This window comes from Chiroxiphia lanceolata, chromosome 2 (genome assembly GCF_009829145.1).
Source record: "Chiroxiphia lanceolata isolate bChiLan1 chromosome 2, bChiLan1.pri, whole genome shotgun sequence".
Lineage (NCBI taxonomy): Eukaryota > Metazoa > Chordata > Aves > Passeriformes > Pipridae > Chiroxiphia > Chiroxiphia lanceolata.
In genome coordinates, this window is record NC_045638.1 from 94,611,598 (window position 1) to 94,634,130 (window position 22,533).

Here is a 22,533-nt window from a genome sequence, read left to right on the forward strand (position 1 = left end):
CCCTCTCTTAATAGACAGAGATCATTGGAAAATATGTAGTATTACAGAATTATTTAAAAAACTCATTTACATATTATAAATTAAGAATTTATATATTTACCTTTCATACCTCCAATGAAGTACAGTACATACAGGTAAAGGCAATATGCATAGGAAATACATTAAGAAAACAGAATAGGTAAGTGCAATTATTCTGAATATTTCAACATTTGTTATGGCCCCTCACCTATGGCAAAGAACATCTTTAAAAGATGGATCCAACAGCTGTTCACAGAACATATGAATATACCACCATAAAAGGTCTACTGTGGAAAAGCTTATGCTGTCTTCAGTTGTGACTTCTCAGATGAAGTATTCTACAAACAGACTTTTCAGCAGTACAACTCTGAGTTAACAACAGCACACTAATAACAGTTAAAGAAGAGAAAGTACTTCTAAAATATATCAGTCCTGATTTTAACATGGGAAGGCTCGTAACACTCAGTATTCAAGTAATCCAAATTAAATATTTAACAATACACACACCAACTATATACAACTTCATTTTTTACTGAATCTATTCTCCCCATTTCCAATTTCCTGTTATTCAGTTCCCAACTGGCAAGGACTTTCAATTGATAGTTCAAATTTATGGAAACAATGCAAAGTCTACAGGATAAAGAGACTACACGAAGATTTGGTTTTGTGATGATGAAAGGTGGAGCAGCAACAAAGTAGTTTACCCCTCTGGCTGCTCCTCTGGTCAAGTGGAGGTCTAAGTCCTGTCTTCTGAAATCAGCAAGGATGTAAATGCAAACAGACACAGAGCTTGGCTATAAATGCCTGATTATATCCTTAGGAGTTTCACTTACTTGACCTAAGACAACAGCAACACAGAAAGGGAATACAGTACCAACTACCACTCACAAACTGTCAGCCCAAACTAAGGACTTGATTTACAAAAAACCCCGAACCCTGTAAAGTCATGTACTGAGCATAACTGTGAGGGTTGCAGCAGTGAGGGGGCTGCAGGGTGCCTTGTGAGGGAAGAGGCCAGGCACTGCCCCGTGCAGGTCCCAGCCAGTTCAGCAACAGGCAGCACGGAAATCACAGAATGGCTGAGGTTAGAAGGGACCTCTGGAGGTCATCTGGTCCAACCTCCCTGCTTAAGCACAGCCACCTAGTAAAGCAGGCTGCCTTGGACCATGTCCAGATGAATTCTGAATATCTGCACACGTGGAGACTCCACAGCCTCTCCGGGCAACCTGTGCCAGTGCTCGATCTCCCTCACAGTAAAAAAGTGCTTCCCTATGATCACATGGATCCTCCTGTGTTTCAGATAGTGTCCACTGCCTCTCGGGCACAGTGAGCACTGATCCACTGCAATCCAGCACTGTCAGAGGAGTTGCTGGCACTTCCACAAAACCATGTTTAAGAAGGGCAGCAAATGGCAAGAAAGAGATTACAGTGCTACAGCAGTAGGAGGAAAAAAGGGTAAGTCCATGTCAGCACAAGAGGAGCTGAAAGGAGAGACAGCTGAGCAGGAGAAAAGCCAAAAGAAAAATCACAGCCTGAGGAGAGGCTGAGAGTAGACTCAAAAGGAGCTACAACTCTAAAGGGACTGTGTCTGGTGATGAAACCCACACAAGAGCAGTTGAATAACAAACAAAGAGCAGTGAGAAAAACCAAGCACAACAGATTGATCCCAGTCTCCTGTACTGCCTGTTGCCTTGCTGAAGGGACTGAGCATGACATGCAGTCATGGAACTGGAAACCACAGTGGGGTAGGGGAGAGAGAAGGAAGAGCAGTGTCTGGAAAAAAGCAGCAGTGTTTTCTCTAAGTGTTTTATTTATTTTTTCTTTCGATACCAAAGCAGTAACTAAAATCTCAATTGGCAATAAATTGATTTGATTAAAACTCAACTCAAAACTTATTGCCCCCCAAAACTGTCCTCAACTGATACTAATATAAAATAAAGAACTTTCTGGCCCTTCTAAAAGCAAACAGTATACACAGGAAAAGCCATGTTCTAACCATGTAATTCTGCTCCTTCAAAGTCTTAAGCCTTTTAACTAAATTTAAAAGGCCTTTAAGAAAAACTTTAAAGATAAGGATGACTTTAAGTAATGGATTCCCACATAAATAAAAAAGGAAAGACTTTGTAGTTTCCTAAAAATCAATTAAATAAAGTGACAAACAAGGTCAACATAAAGAGGTAGCTTTAAAAAAATCAAGGTATCATTAGATTCAGGAGGCAAAGGTAGTGCAATAAAACTATATATACAAAAAATCTACTTCCTATTTCTACATTACTTACTCAGATTTTAACAGGAACAAAATAAAATTTGGTTCTGATTTTGAAGAGTGAAAAGGATCAAATAGTAGAAACCAGTCCTTTAGAGGTATACTTGAAATCACAGCATCCACAACTCTTTCATCACAAATCACCTGCAGTTGTTTGCTCCATAACAATTTTTATCAGTGCCCGCAACACTGATTTTTTTCTATAAACTAGCATTAGAAATGCCTGTCTCCCAGTAATGTTTCCATAATTTAAAAACATTTGTTTGAAAACAGATGTGCCAGATACCTCTCATGGGAGATTTTAAATTAAATATAGCCTTCAATATTGGCAAAGTTTTCTTACTGCCATGTTTTTTGCCATAAAATTATGAGATAAGCAACTCAGATGTGCTGGTGAGAAGCAGTAACATGCACGCTAAAGACCAATTTCCCCTACAAACCTTTAGTAAATGAGGGTGGGCAAGTATTTAAACACACTCCATTCTACAGTCTTGCTGTATATGACAAGACCCTGAAACCCCATGGTCCTACTTCCTTCTCCATAAACAGTGGAGAATGATTTAAAAGAAATAATCTTTCTTCTGGGGGTAGTCAGCTCAAGCTTTATCCATCTGCCTTTTTACTGACAAACACACAGCCATGTTAGGGCTGACTTGCAGTGAACATTAGCTGTAATAGGGATTTAAACTCTAGACATTATTACTTAGCAATGCCTCTAACAGACCAGGCATTTTATAAAAATCTTATAGATCCCGTGAAGCTCCAAGAAAGCTGTTATTAACAAAGCTAATTTGTAAGGTTGATGAATGAACTAACAAATTCCAATCAGTTTTAGAGTAAACTTTGACATTTGCAACTCAGAAGGAAACAGGCTCTGCAGATTCCTCTGTAATGGCTACATGGTATAAATTCTGCACGTTCTACAAAGCCTACACTTTAATCCTTCATTCAATTTCTTTGGTTTCTCAGAAGCAAAAGCTACTTAAGTGAACTGAGCAATGAAAGACAAGCAAACAAAGGTAACTCTCTGTCCACCATAGTTTCAGAGATGCTTGTAAATACCAGTTTTGGCAGGCTGCATGGAAGAATTCTAAATGAAGGCAGCTAGAACTAGTTTTGGACTATTGCTTTCCAGCAAAAACTGTCTTTGGCACTTATATAATCCAATTCTATGATGCTACTTTACACATAGTCCCATATAAAGTTGACTGAGGAAATTAAAGATGACTTCTATAAAACAGGCACTTCAAATTAGAACAAAAAATAATCTGTTCCCCATTAAGCAATGCAGGAGCTTTTTTCAGAATGACAGGAACAGCAAGTAGTACCAAAATTCAGATGAGAAAGTTCAGTAAAATCAGACTATTGGGGTAAAAGTTTTACCCAGCTCTATTAGATTTAATAACAGTAGCACCTGGAAAATCTGAAGGCTACAACAGACTGGACAAGGCATTAAAAATACATAGCATGGAAAAATTATGTATAAATTTGCTCACCCTCCAATTGTACATTGAGATCTGCCACAGAGGTTTTCTTATATAGGTGCCTTTCCTTCACATAACACATCTTGCAGAAAGATACACTCAATGAGACTCAAAATACAGCTATACCCTAAGTCTCCTGTTTGGTAAACAGCTGAATATAGACATTTCTGACACAGACATTGTGTCAGGCCAGACTAACTTCCACCATCAAATGACAGCATTGCTCTTGGGCTTTTCTGACATATTTACTGCAAGGCTCACAGTTTGCATGCACAGATTCAGCTGTGTCAAAGAGCACGAGCAAAGAAGCGCTAACAGGGTGGGGAAAGGGATACACAGGGCACCAGCCTTCAGCTAAAACAAAATAACACTAACCAAATCTGCATGTGGTGATTAGGCAGAAGACTCAGGAACAAGGGTTTTAGCCCAGATGTTTCCATTAACACAATCCAGGAAAAGTACGTTTGTTCCTCACTTTCCCCTTTTCCTCAGTACAACAAAAACACTCTTGCAAACTGCTTTTACATGCTTAGGTGAAATAGGCTGGAAAATGTATAGCCCAACTGCATTTCCCATGGTTCTGTAAATGATATTATACTAACCTCAGTACATCCATCCACAGTCTGGAGACTGGCATGGATTGTACACTGTGAGCAGATGAGCATGTGGCTGCAATCCTTAAAAGCTTGACTGTAACAAAGGTGGAAACAAGCTACAACATGCTCTATGTGTATCTCTGGAGAGGTGTGGGCATGTTCTTCACTCAGCATCCTGATCTGAACATAGAGTCACCTGTGGCCCTCCTTTAACACAGAGCTTCTAAGTTTCTGGTGTGTCAGGGAGTCTCTGAACAGCACTTTCCCAATCCCTAAATAGAGAGCACTAGCTTTGTTTTCGGGGAAGTTTAAAAAAAATAAACTTCTCACTTCTGGATTTTATTCTCTCCAGCCTATCAAAAGCAGCCAGGTACTAAAACCTCTTTAGAAGGCTGAAGTATCACTTCACTAGTTGTGTGACAGAAACTCGTCAAATAATTCTAATATTCCTATCTTTCTAAAGGGAAGCTGGCAAATTAAGCAATGACCAGTTATAAAGCATTCACCAAAAGAAGGCAGTCTAAATTTTAATTATTTTGGTGCCATGGATTTCATAGAAAAGCCAAATCCGAATTAAAACTGAGGCAGGCCACATTTTGTATTGATTCAAAGAAATGTTTCATCACAAAAGCAGCAGTGCTGAACAAAGCTGACATTAAAAAGGAAATGATGAAACTGATATCCCCAATAGGACATCCCGGAACCAATGGTAGCTCTGTAAGCAGAACCTTCAAGTTGAGACAAGGAGCAAGAAGGGTATTTCTACCCAATAGCTGCTATCTTATGTTTTCACTTACCCTTGCCCTGAAGTATTTCAGTTGAATCCTCTTCTTTTTTTTTTTACTCCTACCAGCTAATTCTCCGCTGTGCTGTCATGACCTGTCATTCTCCTTCATTCCAAGCTGTATTCACATATCACTTGTGAGATCCTGAGATAGGAGAATCCCAAACATACCTCATCCGAGAACAGTATTAATAAGATCTGACTAATCAACACCATGGGAAAGCCTCTCTGCTCTCTAGCATAATCCCATTAAGTGAGCTGGACAAAAAAACCCAGAACTGACAGCCAGAGGAATTGAGGGAAGAAATTCCTTATTGGGGATAGGTATCTTAATGTGTACACAACACAAAAAAAAGTTAACAGTGCCAGCTGCTTAGTATACAAAGCTATGTTAGCAAAACACATAGGATACTTCACTCAACTGTAACAAGGATGTCAGCTCTCAGACTCCTAGCATTACAATACATAATAAACTGATGTATCTAGTGCTGTATCGACCTCTGCTTTCCAGTAGCTTCTCAGGGCAAACTTACTGCTCAGACACTGAGCTTCATTGATTGGGCCTACTCAGACTTCTTACACAACTTCAAAAACACCCAATGGATTTGAACTTCAGAACACAAAGGGGGAGAGCAAAGCCTGATGCTACATTGCTGAGCTTCTCCTGCAGGGATTTTCTCTTATAAACCTTCTGATATAACTCACCAGGGACAGTAACAACACTGAGTTCCTATGGTTGACAGAAAGAAGATTTAAAATTCCTTCTAAAAAAGTCCCTTTAAAATTCGAAAGGTGCAAACACGGGACAGATTTAGGGTTAAAAGAAGAGCAGCAATATCTGTGGAAAACAAACCCCACAACCATACTGATACTCTGTCCATACGGACTGAACTTTCTAACTTTGCTCACAGTCAATGCCTGGATCATGTTCAGTCCAAGTGGGAATGCTGCATGTGTGAAACTGCAGTCCCTGGGCTGCCCTCTGCACCAACCAGGGGAGTTGCTCTTTGCTCAGTGCTACAGTTCCCAGTGAACAAAGTTCAAACACCTCGCTGCAAGCTTCAGATTCTGTTTACTTTCACTTCCTGGAAGAGTAAAGAACTCCCAGTTTAACCAGGAAATATTCAGCAGTCAGCTGTTTGATATTTTTAAACCCAGCTTTTTCAAGCCTAAGATCTACAAAAATGGCTCATGAGCCTGAAAATATACCTTCTGCCATTGTATGGCACTTTGCTAGGAACTCGAAGTAGGAAGACTAAGAAACATTTTATGGAAACCCATCTTAACAAAGAGAAAGCCACAGGTTAGAGCATAAAGATGACAATGTAATCAAGAAAACTGAATCTCTGTAAGGCCTCATTTTTGTAGTTGGAACTTTTCATATGTTCATGTTTCATATTACAGGACTCCACATCCCGCTAATGAAGCATCTACCAAAAGTTCAGTCTAAACAGGAGAATGAAGTTATCATGCTCAACAAGGTCAAGTAACGAAGTGCTTGAGCAAGCACCTGCTTAAGAAACAACATCAAGCAACCAAATGCTGCCTCGAAGAGGTTTGCCTGGTTTTTAAGTGAGAATGCTATCTATACACAAGACTTTAAAATAAACACTAGCAGCTTCCTGGCAATGAAGCTCAAAATGTAAGAGCAACTCATAGCTCCTATTACCACTTCAAAAAGTTAAGTCTCTTCCAGAAATAAAGACACAGATATGTCTGCAAAAATGAGCTATATATTCTAACACACCTCGCACGGAGAGTATGTGATAAGTACCTTACCTATGTCACACCCATGAAATCATATCCGTCACAGAATTATTTCACTCCACAGAGAAGTTGCTTAGCTTCAATATTTATGGCAAAGTGAGGACAAGGTAGAAGTAGGCAAGTCTATACAGCAGTGCTGAGATGTGGGGAAAACACGGCAAAAATACGTGTAAGTCAGCCCAAGAAAAACCTTGGCGTATGAAAAGAAGGAAAAAACCAGTCAGGAATGTCCCTTATGTCTGCAGCCTCTTTTGTGTGGTCCTTCCTCCCAGCGTTCCATTATCACTAAGTAAATGCCCAGCACACGATTAACCAGCTGCACCCAGTAACTCTACACAGGTGTGCAGAGAGAGAAACCTTACTGTTCACAGTTGCCTCTCCTGTACTGAATATGCAGAGGCCATTTCAACACACAATTTCAGGAATTTGTTCCCACTGAAGTAGCATACAGAACATTCTGTGACTAATTCCACCCCATGGAATAAAACAGTGGTTGTTTTCAAGTTTATCAGTTTATACTGAATCAAAATCCACCACCTTGAAAATAAAATGCCAACATGTGCATTGATGATCTGTCCAAATCCATTTGAACCTAGATAATTTCCTAGGCTTCAGAAATACACTATCCCAGCCTTGCTGTCTCACCTGGCTTCAAATGCAGTCCATGCACTGTCACCCTGAACCACAAGACTTTGAATGGCTGTCCCATAAGAGCATCAGTGGTGTAATTAGTCTGAACAGGACTCAACTCCCTCTCCTAGTCAGGAATAACACAGGCACTTGCCCAATTACATTCCCTGACAAGTGAGGTCCCCAGTACTTGTCATCCAGCTGGACTGACTGCACAAGTACGAAAAGGCATAAAATGGGCCAGTGTTTCTTCTTTTCATTACTTGATCATGTGAGTCTCTTCATCAGCATCATAAAACTCCTGATCTTCGCTTCCACTCTCTGTAGAACTGTCTTTGTCTCCAGACTAGAAACAAAAATTAAGTCATCAGTTAGCACAGAAGTCACTAAATCAATCTCAAAATACATAAGCATGAACCATTACACCTCTATGGAATGCTGCTAGAGAAAAAGCAAGAAAAGACAGGTCAAATCACTATATTAAAACTTTGTCAAAGACATAACGTGAATTAAGATTTCTTTACATCCTTGGTTCTTAAAAAAATCTTTAAAAGAGATAGGGTTTAGTGGATGGACTTTCTCTGCTTCACTAGTACACTGGAGAACACATGCAGGAACTAGACTGGCTAGAATGGTTCTGAAGTGATAATGTACTCTACTTTCTTAATTTAACTCAAAGGTTCCTACTCTGTGGAGAGCTACTAGATACACAGTAGCTCACCACAGCTCAGAAACACAAATGACTCGATCAGGTAAAAGCTTCTCCATCCAGAATTACTACTTCTCCATGTGTAGAACAGACATTTTACTATGCAAGTTTAGTTAAAAAGATCCTCTGCAATACTAACTAAAAGTGTTACGGAAAAGGGAAAAACCATATGTTCAGAAGGTGAAGTTCCTGTTACATGCATACTTACTTCAGCCAGAGTCCTTTTGACAGCATAATTTATATCACATACCCAAACTAAAGTCAGCTGTTACAACTGGTAGATTTTTATTTGGTCAGTATTGCATTTTTGCATGGAACTGACGCAAATTATTCCAGTTAAAAAGATTCTCCTGATAATATAAACTTTATCTAGTTTGGTTATTTAGGATTTTTCCCCCAGTATGCTTGCATCCATCCTAAGACTTCTGCCTGCCTAGTCATATGCTAAGAAGGGTGAGAGAGAGGGTGAAAAATAGAGAAATGGAAATCATGTTCCTGACTGACAGTGCCATGCAAGCAAAATCTGTAGCTTTAGATCTGTCTTCAGAGGAGTTTTGCTACAGCACTGTGAGTTGACTGCAAAGGAATTTCAGATAGTTTGAGCACTAAGACCTGTCAGAAGATATAAAGGGAATCATGTTATGCTTTTTTCTAGATTTCTAAAATTATTTGAGGAAAGTCAGGCTATCACTGGATGCTCTCCAACTTGAATATCACATTCATGTATGTTAACAGGGACAAAACCTCCATTCTGGGCAATCACAACACATGTTAACTTGAAAGTGGTACAAAAGGACAATGGATTCCACAGGGGGAATTCAGGGTATGCCAAATAAATTCTAAATCTTTCTCACAGCAGTTTCATAAGACCTCTCTATGGCCTTATCAAATAGGGTTAATGTTTAACCGCTTTCCATTTTATCAGCACTTTCTTTGTGAGTTTTACAATAAATCCCTAATGTTTCATAGACATTCCAGATATAACTTCACTGAAGTTACAGGACTAGTTCAGGCCTGAACCAAGGACTTTTCCATTTGGATTCAGTAATTTTTATCCATCTGGCCAAAGAGTTCCCGAAGAATGTTCTCAATTTTACTCTTTTTCCTTCTGTGGGTCCTGTTCAGGGTGGGATTTTAAAGAAGCATACAGAAGAACAAGCAAGGAAAAGTTAAACCTGAGAAAACTGATTGACATAAGTGAACAAAATTGTGAGAATCCTGATAGACAAAACTTGGCACCTCAAAGGGCAATACTGACCCTGGTTGGTTAAAAAAGGAAATAAAAATATGACTTCCCTCCCCCTAAGTTATAACACCTGCACTGCTTGTTAGATTTGCTTTCATTGGTAAACCACCTGCACAGTAAGATGTAATAATGATGTAATTACCAAAATAACAGTTGATGTAAACATATATGATGGATTTGTGTAGTCAGCAAGAACGTGGTGCCGTAACACGTTATCCAGTATGACCGAAAATGTTTATAAAATACGCAGGTGAAGTAGCTAAGGCATAAAATTAATTGTTAGAGGACTGTCTCTTTCAAGCTTTCTTGAAGGGTGCTTTTGTCACTAAAACTGTGCTGTCCTGTCAAGAACTATTACAGCTAAAATTGGTAAACAAGGCAATAGGTTGAAGTCTCTGATAGGAAGCAACTCTTCTCATTCTAGACACACATGCTACTCAGCTTCCTGATTTCTGTGAAAATAAGTATGACTACCTGTGAATCTCAGAGTGCTTGACCCAAAACTAAGCAAATGAAAGTAAAAGGTGCTAAAGAATCCCACCTCATCTCAGCCTAATGGAGTAACTAACATTTTTTGTCACGAGTTTCCCTTCGAGTCTTCTGATCACTTAATCTATCGTCCATGAACCACTAGTCCATCGATACTTAAAATTCTGAGACCATTAAAACTTTACCCAAGTTCGAACACCCACTTCCAGCTTCTCCAGTTACTTCTTTCTAATCCCATTTCAGTCACAGAGGAGCAGCCATGTTAAAAAAATCTCCGCATGACTGGAGGATGCAGATGCCAAGGAGTTTAAAAAAATGAAGTATAAAGTGATATGAAAAACAACATTCAAGGAAACCCGACTGCAAAACATGCTGCTGCCACATTTATTTATGCTTATGCCTGAGAGTTTTGTAGTTCCAATGTTTTCAACAAATCTCATTCCCAGAGTCAACCGTGGGACACATATTGGAGGTTAGTCTAGCTTTAACCCACTTAAAGCCTCTTAGTCTAGCTTTAACCCATTTAAAGCCTCTCTGGGACAGACCTAACAACAGGCACTGCAGAACAGTCCAGGTAGATCAGGAGTACACGGTCCTGCCTTTGAGAACAGCTCTTCCAAAACAGGCTTTTGTTTTTGTTAACATCTAAGGCTTCTCAGGCTTCAGTGGCCAGCTTTGGATGAAGCATGCTGCAGCAATCCTTCTCAGAGATTAGAGAGGCACAAACATCACTTTATCCCAAAGGAAAATACTGTAAGCTTCTGGCCTTGAAGGGATGAATTAACCCAGCTATGTTTCAGCCTGCATTTCCAGACGTGATGGTAGGGTTACTAAACTCTCTTCTCTATCTCCTTGGGGCCTATCCTCCACAGGCCACGAATCACTATCCTAATTTATTTAGAGTGGCATATTCAAGCTGACAGCTGAAATAAACACAGCAGAAAAAGTACTAGGAAAAAAATTTATATACCTGGGAGCCATCTAGGGCTTGCAATGTCATGGCTTCATCTCCCAGCCTCCAGTACGAGCATACCTGCAGGTCTGAAATAGTTTCTAGCAAAGGGCTGTTTAAAGTCTCTGGCAACAATAAGCTTAAGAGCCCAGACAACAGACCAGTCGCTCCAAACACAATGTAAGGTAGAGACCACTGTACAGATTTCTGGAAAAAATAACAGAGAGTTACGCTGAGATTGGTTCCCTGTAGTTCATACTGCCTATTAAAGCACTTAGCCTTTACAACCAATCCCCAAGCCATGTGTTTGTGTTCCTATTTAGTACAAAGTTACCGATCCTTCTGTTGTTTTTTATTTGCTTGTTTGTTCTTTAACCAATATTGTCAGTTGTATCATATTAATACTATTAGATCCACACAGATTTTGGGATGAACTTTAAAAGAAACGCCTGCTGAATTTGAACTCAATTCTTTCCCATAACATATGTATTTTTTAACAAATGCAACATCCTTTTGTAGTAGGGAACAGAAATCACAGAAACACAGACATGCTGCTTGGAGATCTCTTGGTCATCTAGGCCAACCACCTACTTCAAGCACAACTACAGCCACCACTAGACCAAGTCAATCATAGCTTTGTGTAACCAAGTATTGAAAAAACTGCAAGGATAGATATTCCCCAAAAAGGAGACTGTTCCAATGCTGCCTTAAGCCTCTCAAAAAGATTATTTTCCAAATTTCCTACCTAACCCCCAAAACTTCCTATCTAACCACAAAACCCATGTCCATTGACCCCTTCTGAACTGTTCCACATAGCTGGGAAGAACCAAGGTGTAAGACCCAGTGTTCACCTGAAGCCATGTGCCCTAGGCTCCTGACCATTTTGGTTACTCTCCACTAGACGCTCCCCAGATTTTTCAACATCCCTCTCAAACTAGAAAGGTAATTAATCTGTGGGCCACACACTGAAATGAGCCTGATGTAGCTTGGTGTGAAGTCTATCTGTCTGTGACGAGAGGGCTGGCTTCCACTTAACCTGTCTCTTCCAGCAAGGCTGCTACTCAGCCAGTTGGTTCCCAGCCTGTAACGACCATGCAGTAAGACCGCACTACAAACAGAATTTTATTCTTCTTGTTAGCCTTCATGGGATTTCTGTTGGCCCAGAAAGTCCCACTGGACTCAAGAGCTACCATTTCTTGCTACTCCTCCTTATTTTGCATTCTCTACAGAGGAGGATGCATTCAGTCTTATCTTTCACTTTTCACTAGCCACCAAATATTGACCCCACCACTATCCCTTTGACCCTGGTGGTCCATACAACATTCAAATTTAATAGTCCTTCCATCCAGGACACATTTCCTCAGCTTCCAAATGCTAATAATGTAGGATAGACTCACAAGCCTTACAAAAGCCTTCCCTGCTCTCCTCCCTTTCCTCATCCATATTACCTTCTGTGATTAAATGACTATCAAATCCAACTGGTTGAAAAGGAATTATTCTTAGTAAACCCATGTTCACTGATCCTGATTACCTTCCTTGCCTTCAAATGCTTAGAAATAGATTCGGAGAGATCATGTCTCAACCTTCCCAGAGACTGAGTTCAAGCTGCTCAGGCTGTAACACGCTGGTTCCACTTCCTGATATTTAAGATGCACACAGCATTGGCCATTTTACTCCCACAGCTATCAGTGATCCTTCACTACGATGATGGCTTATCGCACATGATGGACAATTGCCTCACTATCACAATCAGCTCTTTCATCAACTCCTAGGGAATCCTATCCCATGGAATGGAAAGCTTTCAGCTTTAAGTGTTCTTGAACCTACTGCTCCTCCTACTGTTTGCTGGTCTTCCACTTCCTCAACTGCGCTGATAGGCAGACTGTCATGGGGTCAGGCTTTGCCTGTCAAGACTAAAGTGTAAGTATTTCAGCTTATTCCATGTCATCCACAGGATGCCCATCCCATTTCATAGCAGGCTAAACATTTTCACTGAATTTCCTTTAGCTGATAGAATCCCTATTTATGTTTCTTGCTAGTTTTACTTCAACTGAGCTTTGGTCTTCCTGTCACCACTTGTGAATTGTGACAGCCTAAGCAATGCTTATAGTTCTCTTCTGATGCCTGTCCCTGTTCTCACACGGCTTATTACGAGCCAAACTACATAGAGGAAAGGTCGATACAAAAAATTCAAGTTATCTACAACATAGCTCCATAACGTGTACATTCGGATAAGCAGTAAAGCAGGCTCATTTTAGAAAAGGGCAAGAGTTTAGCTATTTGTTTCATCTTGTATAGGAAAGAGTAATTCTAAATTGAGGAAAATAACAGGCTGTGATCAAATGGAAGACCAACATGTCACCTCTTATCTCAGCAATTAACTTTTCCTTTTCTTACTATTACAAGATCCCCAGACTAAAGACACTGAAAACACATTAAAATAATCAAAGAAATTCCAAACCACAAAAATACTTAATTCTTTTCTCAAATCAATGTTAATTTGTTACTTAAACCGAGCTATTTTAATTTTCATGGAACCCCTTCAAGCATGATGATTCAAGATTTATGTCTCATGCAGTATAAAACCTCTGCTAGACACAATATAATCGATGACAAAACCGCTACATAAAAGCTGCCTATTAAATCTACCTGGCAGACCAGCACCAGTCTTGGCTTTGCCTGTTGTAGCCCAGGGCTTTTCACACTCTCACCTACCCAGCATTTCATTCTGCAGATTAAAGAGCTCCCTATGCTCACCTGCCTTTTTTTGAGCCTTCTGCCTCACATATAAGAGAGCAAATGGCAGAGCACAAAGTTACCTCAGATAAAATCTGTCACATTAAAGGAATTGCAAGCAGCTGATGTGAAAAACTGGCACACTCTTTCACCTGCATATACATAAAACAATAAGCAGAGGAAAATAACAATATCTTCCCCACATTTTGTTCTTCAGAATTTTAATTTGCCTTGACAGATTGCTGTGAATTTTGTGCTCAAAAGCCTTGCCAGTGTATCAGATCTCCACATCATCATTTTCATTCATTGAAAGATAAACTAATTTGCTGATGTTTACACACCACAAAGTGCACTGGCAGTAAAACTAATTTATTCTCAGAAATACTAGTTATTGAGCCCATATGCTTTATTTTGCTACAGTAGATCCTTTAACTATATGGCTTTTCTGCTATTGCTTGCTTAGGGTTTAAAACTGGGTATCACCATCTTGGTAATTTGAAATTACTATATTGCTAAGGTCCACTAGTTAAATCCCAAAATTTTTACTGAGATAAAATACCTTCTAAATTAAATAATGCTGAGGTTTTGTCTAATCACACAGATGACACTGCAATGCCTTTGGCCTACCATGATACTGTTAAGGTATGCAACTTACGTATCTTAGTTTACATACATAATCCATCAAAAATATTCCCATCTCTGTAAGGCTCTGATACATCAGAGCCACAAAACAAAAATATACATAATAGAAGTTCAGACTAACCAAGGAAGGGACAAAAGGTGCAATGATTCCACCAACACGAGAAAACATGGAGCAGGCACCCATTCCAACATTCCTAAGAAAAAAAAACAAAAGTAATTAATCTTTTGAAAAGTGCTACTGAGCAAGAAAAAAACCTCATCAGTCATCACCCTCAGCACATTAACTGGCAAAGAAAAGTCAAATATAACTGAAAGCATCCCAAGACAGGAATGAAACATTTTTGTAATTAAAATGAAGCAAAAGTCCCCTTTACATTCAGAATTCTAACATACAGACACATGCAGAGAGACAAAACTTGTGTGATTTCAGTTCATGCATCTTGTCTCTGTGTGAAACTCTGGCTGAATTAATTTATCCAAATCCTATTAATCAGCAGAATTGCCCACCCATGACAAACAGCACTGTATAGTTTCACTGGTGGCTGATCATCATAGGCACCCGTATGGTAGATGCTTTTGTCTGCTCTGTCAGCCCAAGCACAGGGTATTTCTGCCTCTAGTGAGTGAAACCTTACTGTTGCTTATATAGGGCCTATGAAGCATCAAGTTACTTTCACAAAGCTTATTGAGCAGTCATCTTCAATGTTCCTGGTTAAGCAAGTATGATAATAGAGTTGTGTGCTTCACAAAGTACTGAAAAAGTAAGATACCACTCATTAAAAGAAATATCAGCAGTTACTATTGTTATCCTCATTGGTGGAAGGAGAGTCGTAAGCACGCCAAGCAGCCAGAGGACTATTTTACTATTACATAGAAACATGGTTAGTCTGAAGAGAACACTGCAAATTTGAGGGAAGACAAAGTGAAAAGAGGATAAGGGAAGAAATTTAACATGTAAAACTACAGATAACCATTATATGTAACTGAAAAATTCAAATGAAAAGGTATAGTTAATAGAAAAAAAGTAACAGAGAAGATGGTCAGCTAAGAGAACCACAGAAATGAAGACTTAAAAATTAACTTGTGTTACCTGATCACTGTGGGATAAAGTTCTGATGTGTAGATGTAGACAATGTTAAACGCAGCACTGATTGTCAGTTTCCCCAGCAAAGATAGAGAGTGACTATTCACCACTGCAAACACTCCAGTATCTGATGGAGAAAATGTGACCCTTTTAAGGCTTTTGAGAACTCAAATACATCTCTAATGATTTCAATTACACAAAAGTATGGAGTGAACAGGAATCTAGTGAAGAGTCTAAGAGCTGAAACGGGTGCTTCCTTCCTTTCCAGTGAGCCATTTCACTTCCTAAGGCACTTTGCCCCGTCTGACTTTGGCAGTCCAGTACACAGTTGATTTCCTGGAGTCTTGCAATTCTATCCCCACTCTTCACATGTTTTATTTGGACTGATATGCAAAAACTACTTGATGACTGATACCAGTTGAACCAGAATATCTCTGAGTGTCCAGGCTCTAGCATCTGGAGTAATTCTGGAAACTTGAGTTGCACCCCTTTAAAAAAATGCTTCACCTATTAGATTCATTGCCATCTAGAGCAACTTATGTGATCTATCCTAAATGTTTAATTTTTTTAATCACTCTTCAAAGGTGTTATACATCCACAAATCTTACAAGTGAGGTGAGTTTACGCTTCTGGTTTTCAAAAGAAAAATTACTCTGTAATTTTGTTTCTATCATTTTGATAAACATCTGAAAATTAACGCTAGTGTGTCTCAACAAAAAAGACATTTAATTTCACATTTCTTAAAGACCCCTTGCTTCAAAAGATGATCAGAATGCTCTCTGAACTGAAAGTTATGTGGCCACACTACTAATACCACAATCACACCAGTCTTGAACATTACAGAGCCATGAGGAAAAGATGGAAACTTGTTCCAAGACTCAATTCTTCGGATCTTTTGACACTGGTCTTTCACTTTGAAAGATACATACAAGTTGCATGGGTACTACTTAGACGGACATATCATTTGGCTAATGGAGATACCACAGGAAACATCACTCTTTGGGATTACATCAGAAAATTTGGAAAGGAGCAACTGATGTGATCAGAAGTAAAGGGCAGAATCCAAAGGCAAAAATTCAAATTCAAACCCTCTTAACAAGCTTTCCTTAAGGTCTCAAGAAGATTGCTGTTTATTCTTTTTGTGAGTTAGCTTCTCTGATTTCAAAAATTAAGACTCACACGTGGTATGAGCCTGATCTATGAGCAACCATCAAATTCTTAGGCTGTAGGATGCTGCCTTTACCTATTTTTATCCCACACTCCAGAAACAAAAGGAAATACTCACCTTTCTTTTTAGGAAGAAACATGACAATAAGACAAGCCAATCCTCCCAGGAACAGAAATGCACTCAGTGTTCGCTTACGACCAAACCTGAGACGCAAGGATAACAAAGCTTTATTCTGCATTAGGTCTGTCCTTTGCACAGCAATGCAACCTCTAAGTTCACACTGACTCTTTAATTGCAGTTGGGAATTCTGAATGCCATCTTCCCCCAACACTTCCTCTCACACCGTTTTTAAACTAGCTTCTATTGCAATATGAGCACCAACTTTATGCACTGGCTGACAACTTCTAGGATTTTGATTTGCTTCCCTCTGTGTGTGCACATTTATGAACCTCCTTGGGGGACACACAGAGAAGAGATCAGGAGGCGAATTCTACAAAAAGTGAGTGACATTGTCCAGAGTATCGTGGTTCAGGAAAAGACTAAACAAATACCTGCTCTCCTCACATACTAGCACACACAGGTAGTGCTGCACGAGACCACACGACAGCTCCAGCTGACACAGCTCCAGCTGAGTCTCGACAGCTTTGTCCCTGCAGTGAGGATGGGGATCACATCCCACAGTGGTGGGAAGAACGCTATCTAGTGTTAGCATGGAGTCAGCACAGCCAGGCTCGGCTGAGCTAGATCAGCCTCATCTGAGCCAAACCCAGATGGTTCACTATTATCTTGAAAACAAGTTAAACTGCTATTTGAAATAAAGATATATCATGGCACCTTCAAATTGAAGCAGGAAGCCCCACACAACAGACACAAGACAGGAGATGCAATATATGGGAAAAGTTATCTTTGTGAAAAGTTATAAAAAAACCCTGAATGGGTTAATAAGTTCCATACTTACCATTTTTGGTTAATCAAGTAAATACAGATTGGGTACGCTGGGATTTCTATCAAGCCTGAAAGGGCTAAATTGGCATAAATACTTCCACCTAAGTCACCCACATTAAGGGTAAGACCATAGTAAACCAAGCTGCATACAAACCTGCAAAAGACAGAATTAAAAGAAAAGTAAAATCAGAGCTGACACTTTGACTGCCAAATCAAAGCACTGGTCTGGCACAATACACTATAAATCATATTTAGCATTTCAGAAGATAGGTCTAAAATGTTTCTCTACAAGTGTATGATGCCTTCTAGGCAAAGAAACCATTCTGTCCCTGTACAGACCCAATTCTTATTACTGAGTTAAACTTAAGACTACTCTTAAAAAGAACATGCATAAACCAGAATCAAGTTAAATATCATCATGATTATATTAGTTGACTTGAAAAATGTCTTTGGCCTTTTTGTTTTTATCAGGTCTCACGTTCATCTATACGTTTCCAACTGTGTGTAAACTAAATATCTCCAGCAGTTCAAGCGACACTTTGACCCCCTTTTATATTCTACAGGTCCAGTTTATTCATTCTCCATCTCTGTTTAACTTTTCTTTTGTAACTTTGTCATTTTGTACATCCCTGTAAAGACCATCATCTTTACAGAAAGTAAAGAAACTGGTTACTAACTCATTCCGCAGGAAATCATCAATTCTCATTTATGGAACAAAAAAATGAATTATTTATTCTGCAGTAAGCATTTGGAAAAGCAACAGGAAAACAGCTCTGTGTTGTCTGCTGACAAAATCATTTGTTTTATTCTTAATCAAATATATCTCTCCCAAATATATGCATTATAAAAGCAACTGTATGAGCAGTAATGCCAGGGGACTCACATAGTATGCCATACATAAGGTTTATTTCAAAGTAGCAGCAAAAGACCTCAGGGCTAGCTAGCAGAGCTCTCTCAAACAAAATAGGCACTTTTGGAGTTAAATTTCTGCTAGTGACCAGAGGGAGCGTGGTGGGCTCCTGTTCCTTGCTACAACAACTGCAAGCACTGGCAGCGCTTCCTCTGAAGAAAATAAACATGCTCATTCGACAAGGTAGGCCACCCACCTGCTCATGGGCTCCTTACACACAAAAAAGACAATGACCCATGTGACAAAATACTGACAGCACTGGGCCTAAGAGGAGGACAGCGTGACTAATCTCAGCAGGGGTCAGAAGAGAACAGGTAGTTCTCAACTATTTCGAGACTCAAAAAGCAAGACAGAAATGCAAAGATAAAACACCTCAGAACTAGACTGTTTCATGTTAAAAATGGCTTCATGTTAGAAATGCACTGAGAAAATACTGTTAATACATACTGAAATACTATAAAGGATCCTTTTTAGGTACAGTGTCCCTAACAATACAGGCTGAGACTAAGTACAATCTGCAGGATGAGCCAATTTTCAGCAACATATTCTCTCAAGGACTTAAAGAGGCCACAGTAGCAAAGCTGGGCCTACAGAGTATTTCAAGTACCAGGTAAACATCATGATCAAGGTGCGTCCCAAGAGAATCCTGTATCGGAACAGATCCAAAAAGCTGCCAGCCTCTCTGGAGCCCCTCTCTGCTGGGAGTTTCAACGAAAAAGTGCACTTCTGCTTGCGGTTCCTCTTGGCAATGAGGTAGAGAGCATCTTCTGCCTCATTCAGACGGCCTTGAGAATAGAGCCAGCGGGGGGACTCGGGAATGAATCTGAAACACACGTACACAGACACCTTTAGGGTTTTTCTTTTCCATTAGGCTTGACCTGCCTATGGGAACGAGGCTGAAATACAGCCCTTCAGGTATAAAATTGACTTAATTGAAAGAGAGACAAATCACAGTGAAAGGAAACGTAAGATATATGTAATTTAGATACTAAGAAATTACACTGAGTGTATACATAGACACACACATAGAAACGACAATATCACAAGTTACAGTATGATTAGGACCCTGTCTTTGGAGGATCCAGAATTAAGAAGGCACACATTACTACAAGTAACACAGGATGTTTTAGTAAGATCAACTAGTTCCACTTCTCATTTTCCAACTTTTTACCAAATTCTCTCCTCTAGACAGGAAGGCAGATGCTGCATGAAAGTCATGCTCCTCATGTGCACTGTTCACTCGACAGGTCTATAACTTCAACATGGCCTACAAAACAAATCTTCTTCTATTCTTTTGGATTTTCAGAACTAATTTAAACTTTAGTATTTTGCCAGAAGCTTTTTAGGACTTTTGCCTCTGACCAGAAATGACATTTTACCACTAAATTTAGAAGAAAGTGATTCTGTGCTTTTATAAAAGGAAAGAGATTAGAAAAGAATGTATTTTCTTCCCCATGATAAAAATCTGATTGTATTTTCTGCACAGAGTAATTTTTAAGCCATGTGGGAGGAAGGCAGTGTGAAATTTGGAATAAAATCCCCTTTCTTATAGCAAGATAGGCCTCTGAGCACAGCTCTGAAGTCCCAAGCATAACTTATTTAAAAAAATTGTACATAGCAATCTGAAAGTTAAAATTTTTTCACCAAAAGCCCCAAGCACCGCTAAGTTTTGAAATATCTGAAGTGTCAGCTCTCCCTTTCACCTCATGAACAGCCTCTGAGACCTTTTCCTGAGTTCTGATGCTTCCTTCGAAAGGGCATGTGGATTCTTTAGCAAAGGCTTTATCCAAAAAGTTACTGAAGTTAAAAAGATGTTGGAAAGGAAAAAAAAAAACACTTTAGTTTAAACAGCACCTAAAGTTATTTTCTTCTTTCAGTTACTGAGATTCAGATGACAGGAAGTAGGTAAGAAAAGAAAAGCACAGTGTATCACATAGCTTTGAGTGCTAAAATCCACAAACACAAACCCCCTACTATCTCCAAAAAGATCACATTTGAAAAAAAAAAAGGAAGCTGCCCATTTCTTTTGCATGTCACCTTTAAGACTGTATGTGCAAGCAATTTTGATGCTGTTCCTTCTGTGTAAGCACAATTATAAGAGAAACTTACAAGAGAAACTGTGTTATCACATAACCACAAAACCATTTCTCCATCTCTTAAACATGTATGTGTAGCATACCAGACAACAGTTTAGATCATCCACATATACCAGCTAAAGAATAGGATGTGCTTCTATACTACTCTGAGACTGTTCCCATCTACAGTAATTATGCATATACCATACAATGTAGACTAATGTTGTCAAACATTACAGCATTACTGTTTGAACAAACCACAGAACATGGGATGGTAAAAGCTGGGAGAAATACGTTATTTACACCATTTCATGCCATCCTAGAAAGGCATCTTGACTTAGTTGTTTGGTTTTGTTACTTGGTTTTGTTTGTTTATTTTGTAATTTCTTTCTTTATGAAACTCAGTTTGAAAAATAACTTACAGAGAGAGAATAAAGACGATTGTTCCTTCCAGGTTAACCACAACAGCCAGAGTCCTCCAGGAACGAATGAAGTACCCTAATAAAGCATATTGGGCAATTCCCACAGCAAAGAACAAGCCACCAATAGAACCTAACATACAATTAAAAACAAAACATTATCACTCCTTTAAGAAACACTAGTATATCTCAACACACAGGATCAGACAAAAACTAACTCTTCATTAACAAAAATTGGTTCAGCAATACAGACAAAACCACACACCTCTTTGACCAAAAAATATTCTGTTCTTCACTCAAGGAGGGCAGAAGAATTACATCTAATTGGAATGATCAATAAGAGCCCCAAAAGCACTCTTCTACATCCTGTGCACCCAAAGCCCCACAGAGAGTTAAGTCTTCTAATTCCAAATATAAGTATGTTTCAGCTTCCTATGTGTAAAAATAAATACTACAAACCATTGAAAATTAGGTATGTTAGGAACATATGGTATTTATTTGTAGCTTTCACCATTTGTAAGATACCCTGCTTTAAAACAGTCTCAGCATAGCACTTCTTTGGCACTTGGCACAGACTGGGTAAGTCCAGCCCTCTGGCTGTAAAAGTACAGGTTATACACATCATGTCTGAAGGACAGGTCCGGCACCAGCAACCAAGACAGCTAAGGGTGTCTGTATCTTTTGTTCTAAATTCTAAGGTTAATTACCACATGGGACAACTTTTGGTTTTTTAACATATAAACAACAGTTGTCTCATCTTCCCATAATATAAAAAGCACTTTTGATTTCTTTTTGAGAACTGCCAGGAAGGAAAGAACTGATAGTTAGTACAGAAACACTAAGCTCTGTTTAGCAAGCCCAAAATTCTGATAGGTAGTGCTCAGCTGTGAAAACCCTTGGATGAGTATTTAGCTGGGTAACATTCACAGGAGATGCTTCAGCTGGACCTTTGTCAACTTGAGTGATGTAGAAACCCGAATGGCCCCAAGTAATCTACTCTGCTTGCCCAAGGCTCATATTAAACAAAGCAGAGTTCAAAGACTGGTCACAGAAATGCTCAAGTAGAGCTAAGTTTGCAACTGCTATGGTGTTAGTTTTGGTGTGTCTCAAGTGGTGTGAGAGGCTGAAATCTATAAATTCTGACAATAAAGGCACATTACCTGCTAATGCCCAGTAGGCAGTACCCACACACTCATTCAGCAGAACAAAGGCTACCAGTGACATCCCACCATTCATCATCCCTACCAAGAATCGAGAGATGGCAAAGAATTCATAGGAGGGTGAGAATCCATTTGCGATGGCAAACAAGATGTCAAGAGCAAAACCTGGAAAATACAGTAAAGTTTCACTTCAGAAGAGTACCTAAAGAAACAAAGCATTTACTAGTATCTTTACTTCATGTTCACTGGCATCTGTCCTGAGCAATCAGTCAACTATACCACCACAGGTTTGGGCAGAAACTTAAATACCTGGAGTCAATATCATAGAGGGAGGACACAAAAGGAGCGGGTTTTGATACAGTTTGCAGTATTAAATTTTCAAATTCAGTTCATGATGGACAATTCTTTTCATATACTCAGAACCACTGCGTGACTCCACTTAACATGGCTTGA

At 39.3% G+C, this 22,533-nt stretch overlaps 1 protein-coding gene across 6 annotated transcripts in view; it reads right to left on the reverse strand.

The window, feature by feature from the left end:
• SLC22A15 (solute carrier family 22 member 15) overlaps positions 1 to 22,533 on the reverse strand; it is a 68,355-nt gene that overhangs the window by 28,633 nt on the left and 17,189 nt on the right. For 2 of the 6 annotated variants that reach the window (XM_032679009.1, XM_032679007.1), the window contains exons 4-12: positions 22,081 to 22,245; positions 20,924 to 21,053; positions 19,034 to 19,249; positions 17,530 to 17,670; positions 16,689 to 16,774; positions 15,410 to 15,530; positions 14,441 to 14,513; positions 10,960 to 11,148; positions 7,809 to 7,891 (exon numbers count right to left, since the gene is read on the reverse strand). In XM_032679009.1, coding sequence (XP_032534900.1) covers positions 7,809 to 7,891; positions 10,960 to 11,148; positions 14,441 to 14,513; positions 15,410 to 15,530; positions 16,689 to 16,774; positions 17,530 to 17,670; positions 19,034 to 19,249; positions 20,924 to 21,053; positions 22,081 to 22,245 — 1,204 coding nt within the window. The other 4 variants (XM_032679012.1, XM_032679010.1, XM_032679008.1 and 1 more) reach the window with 3 other exon arrangements.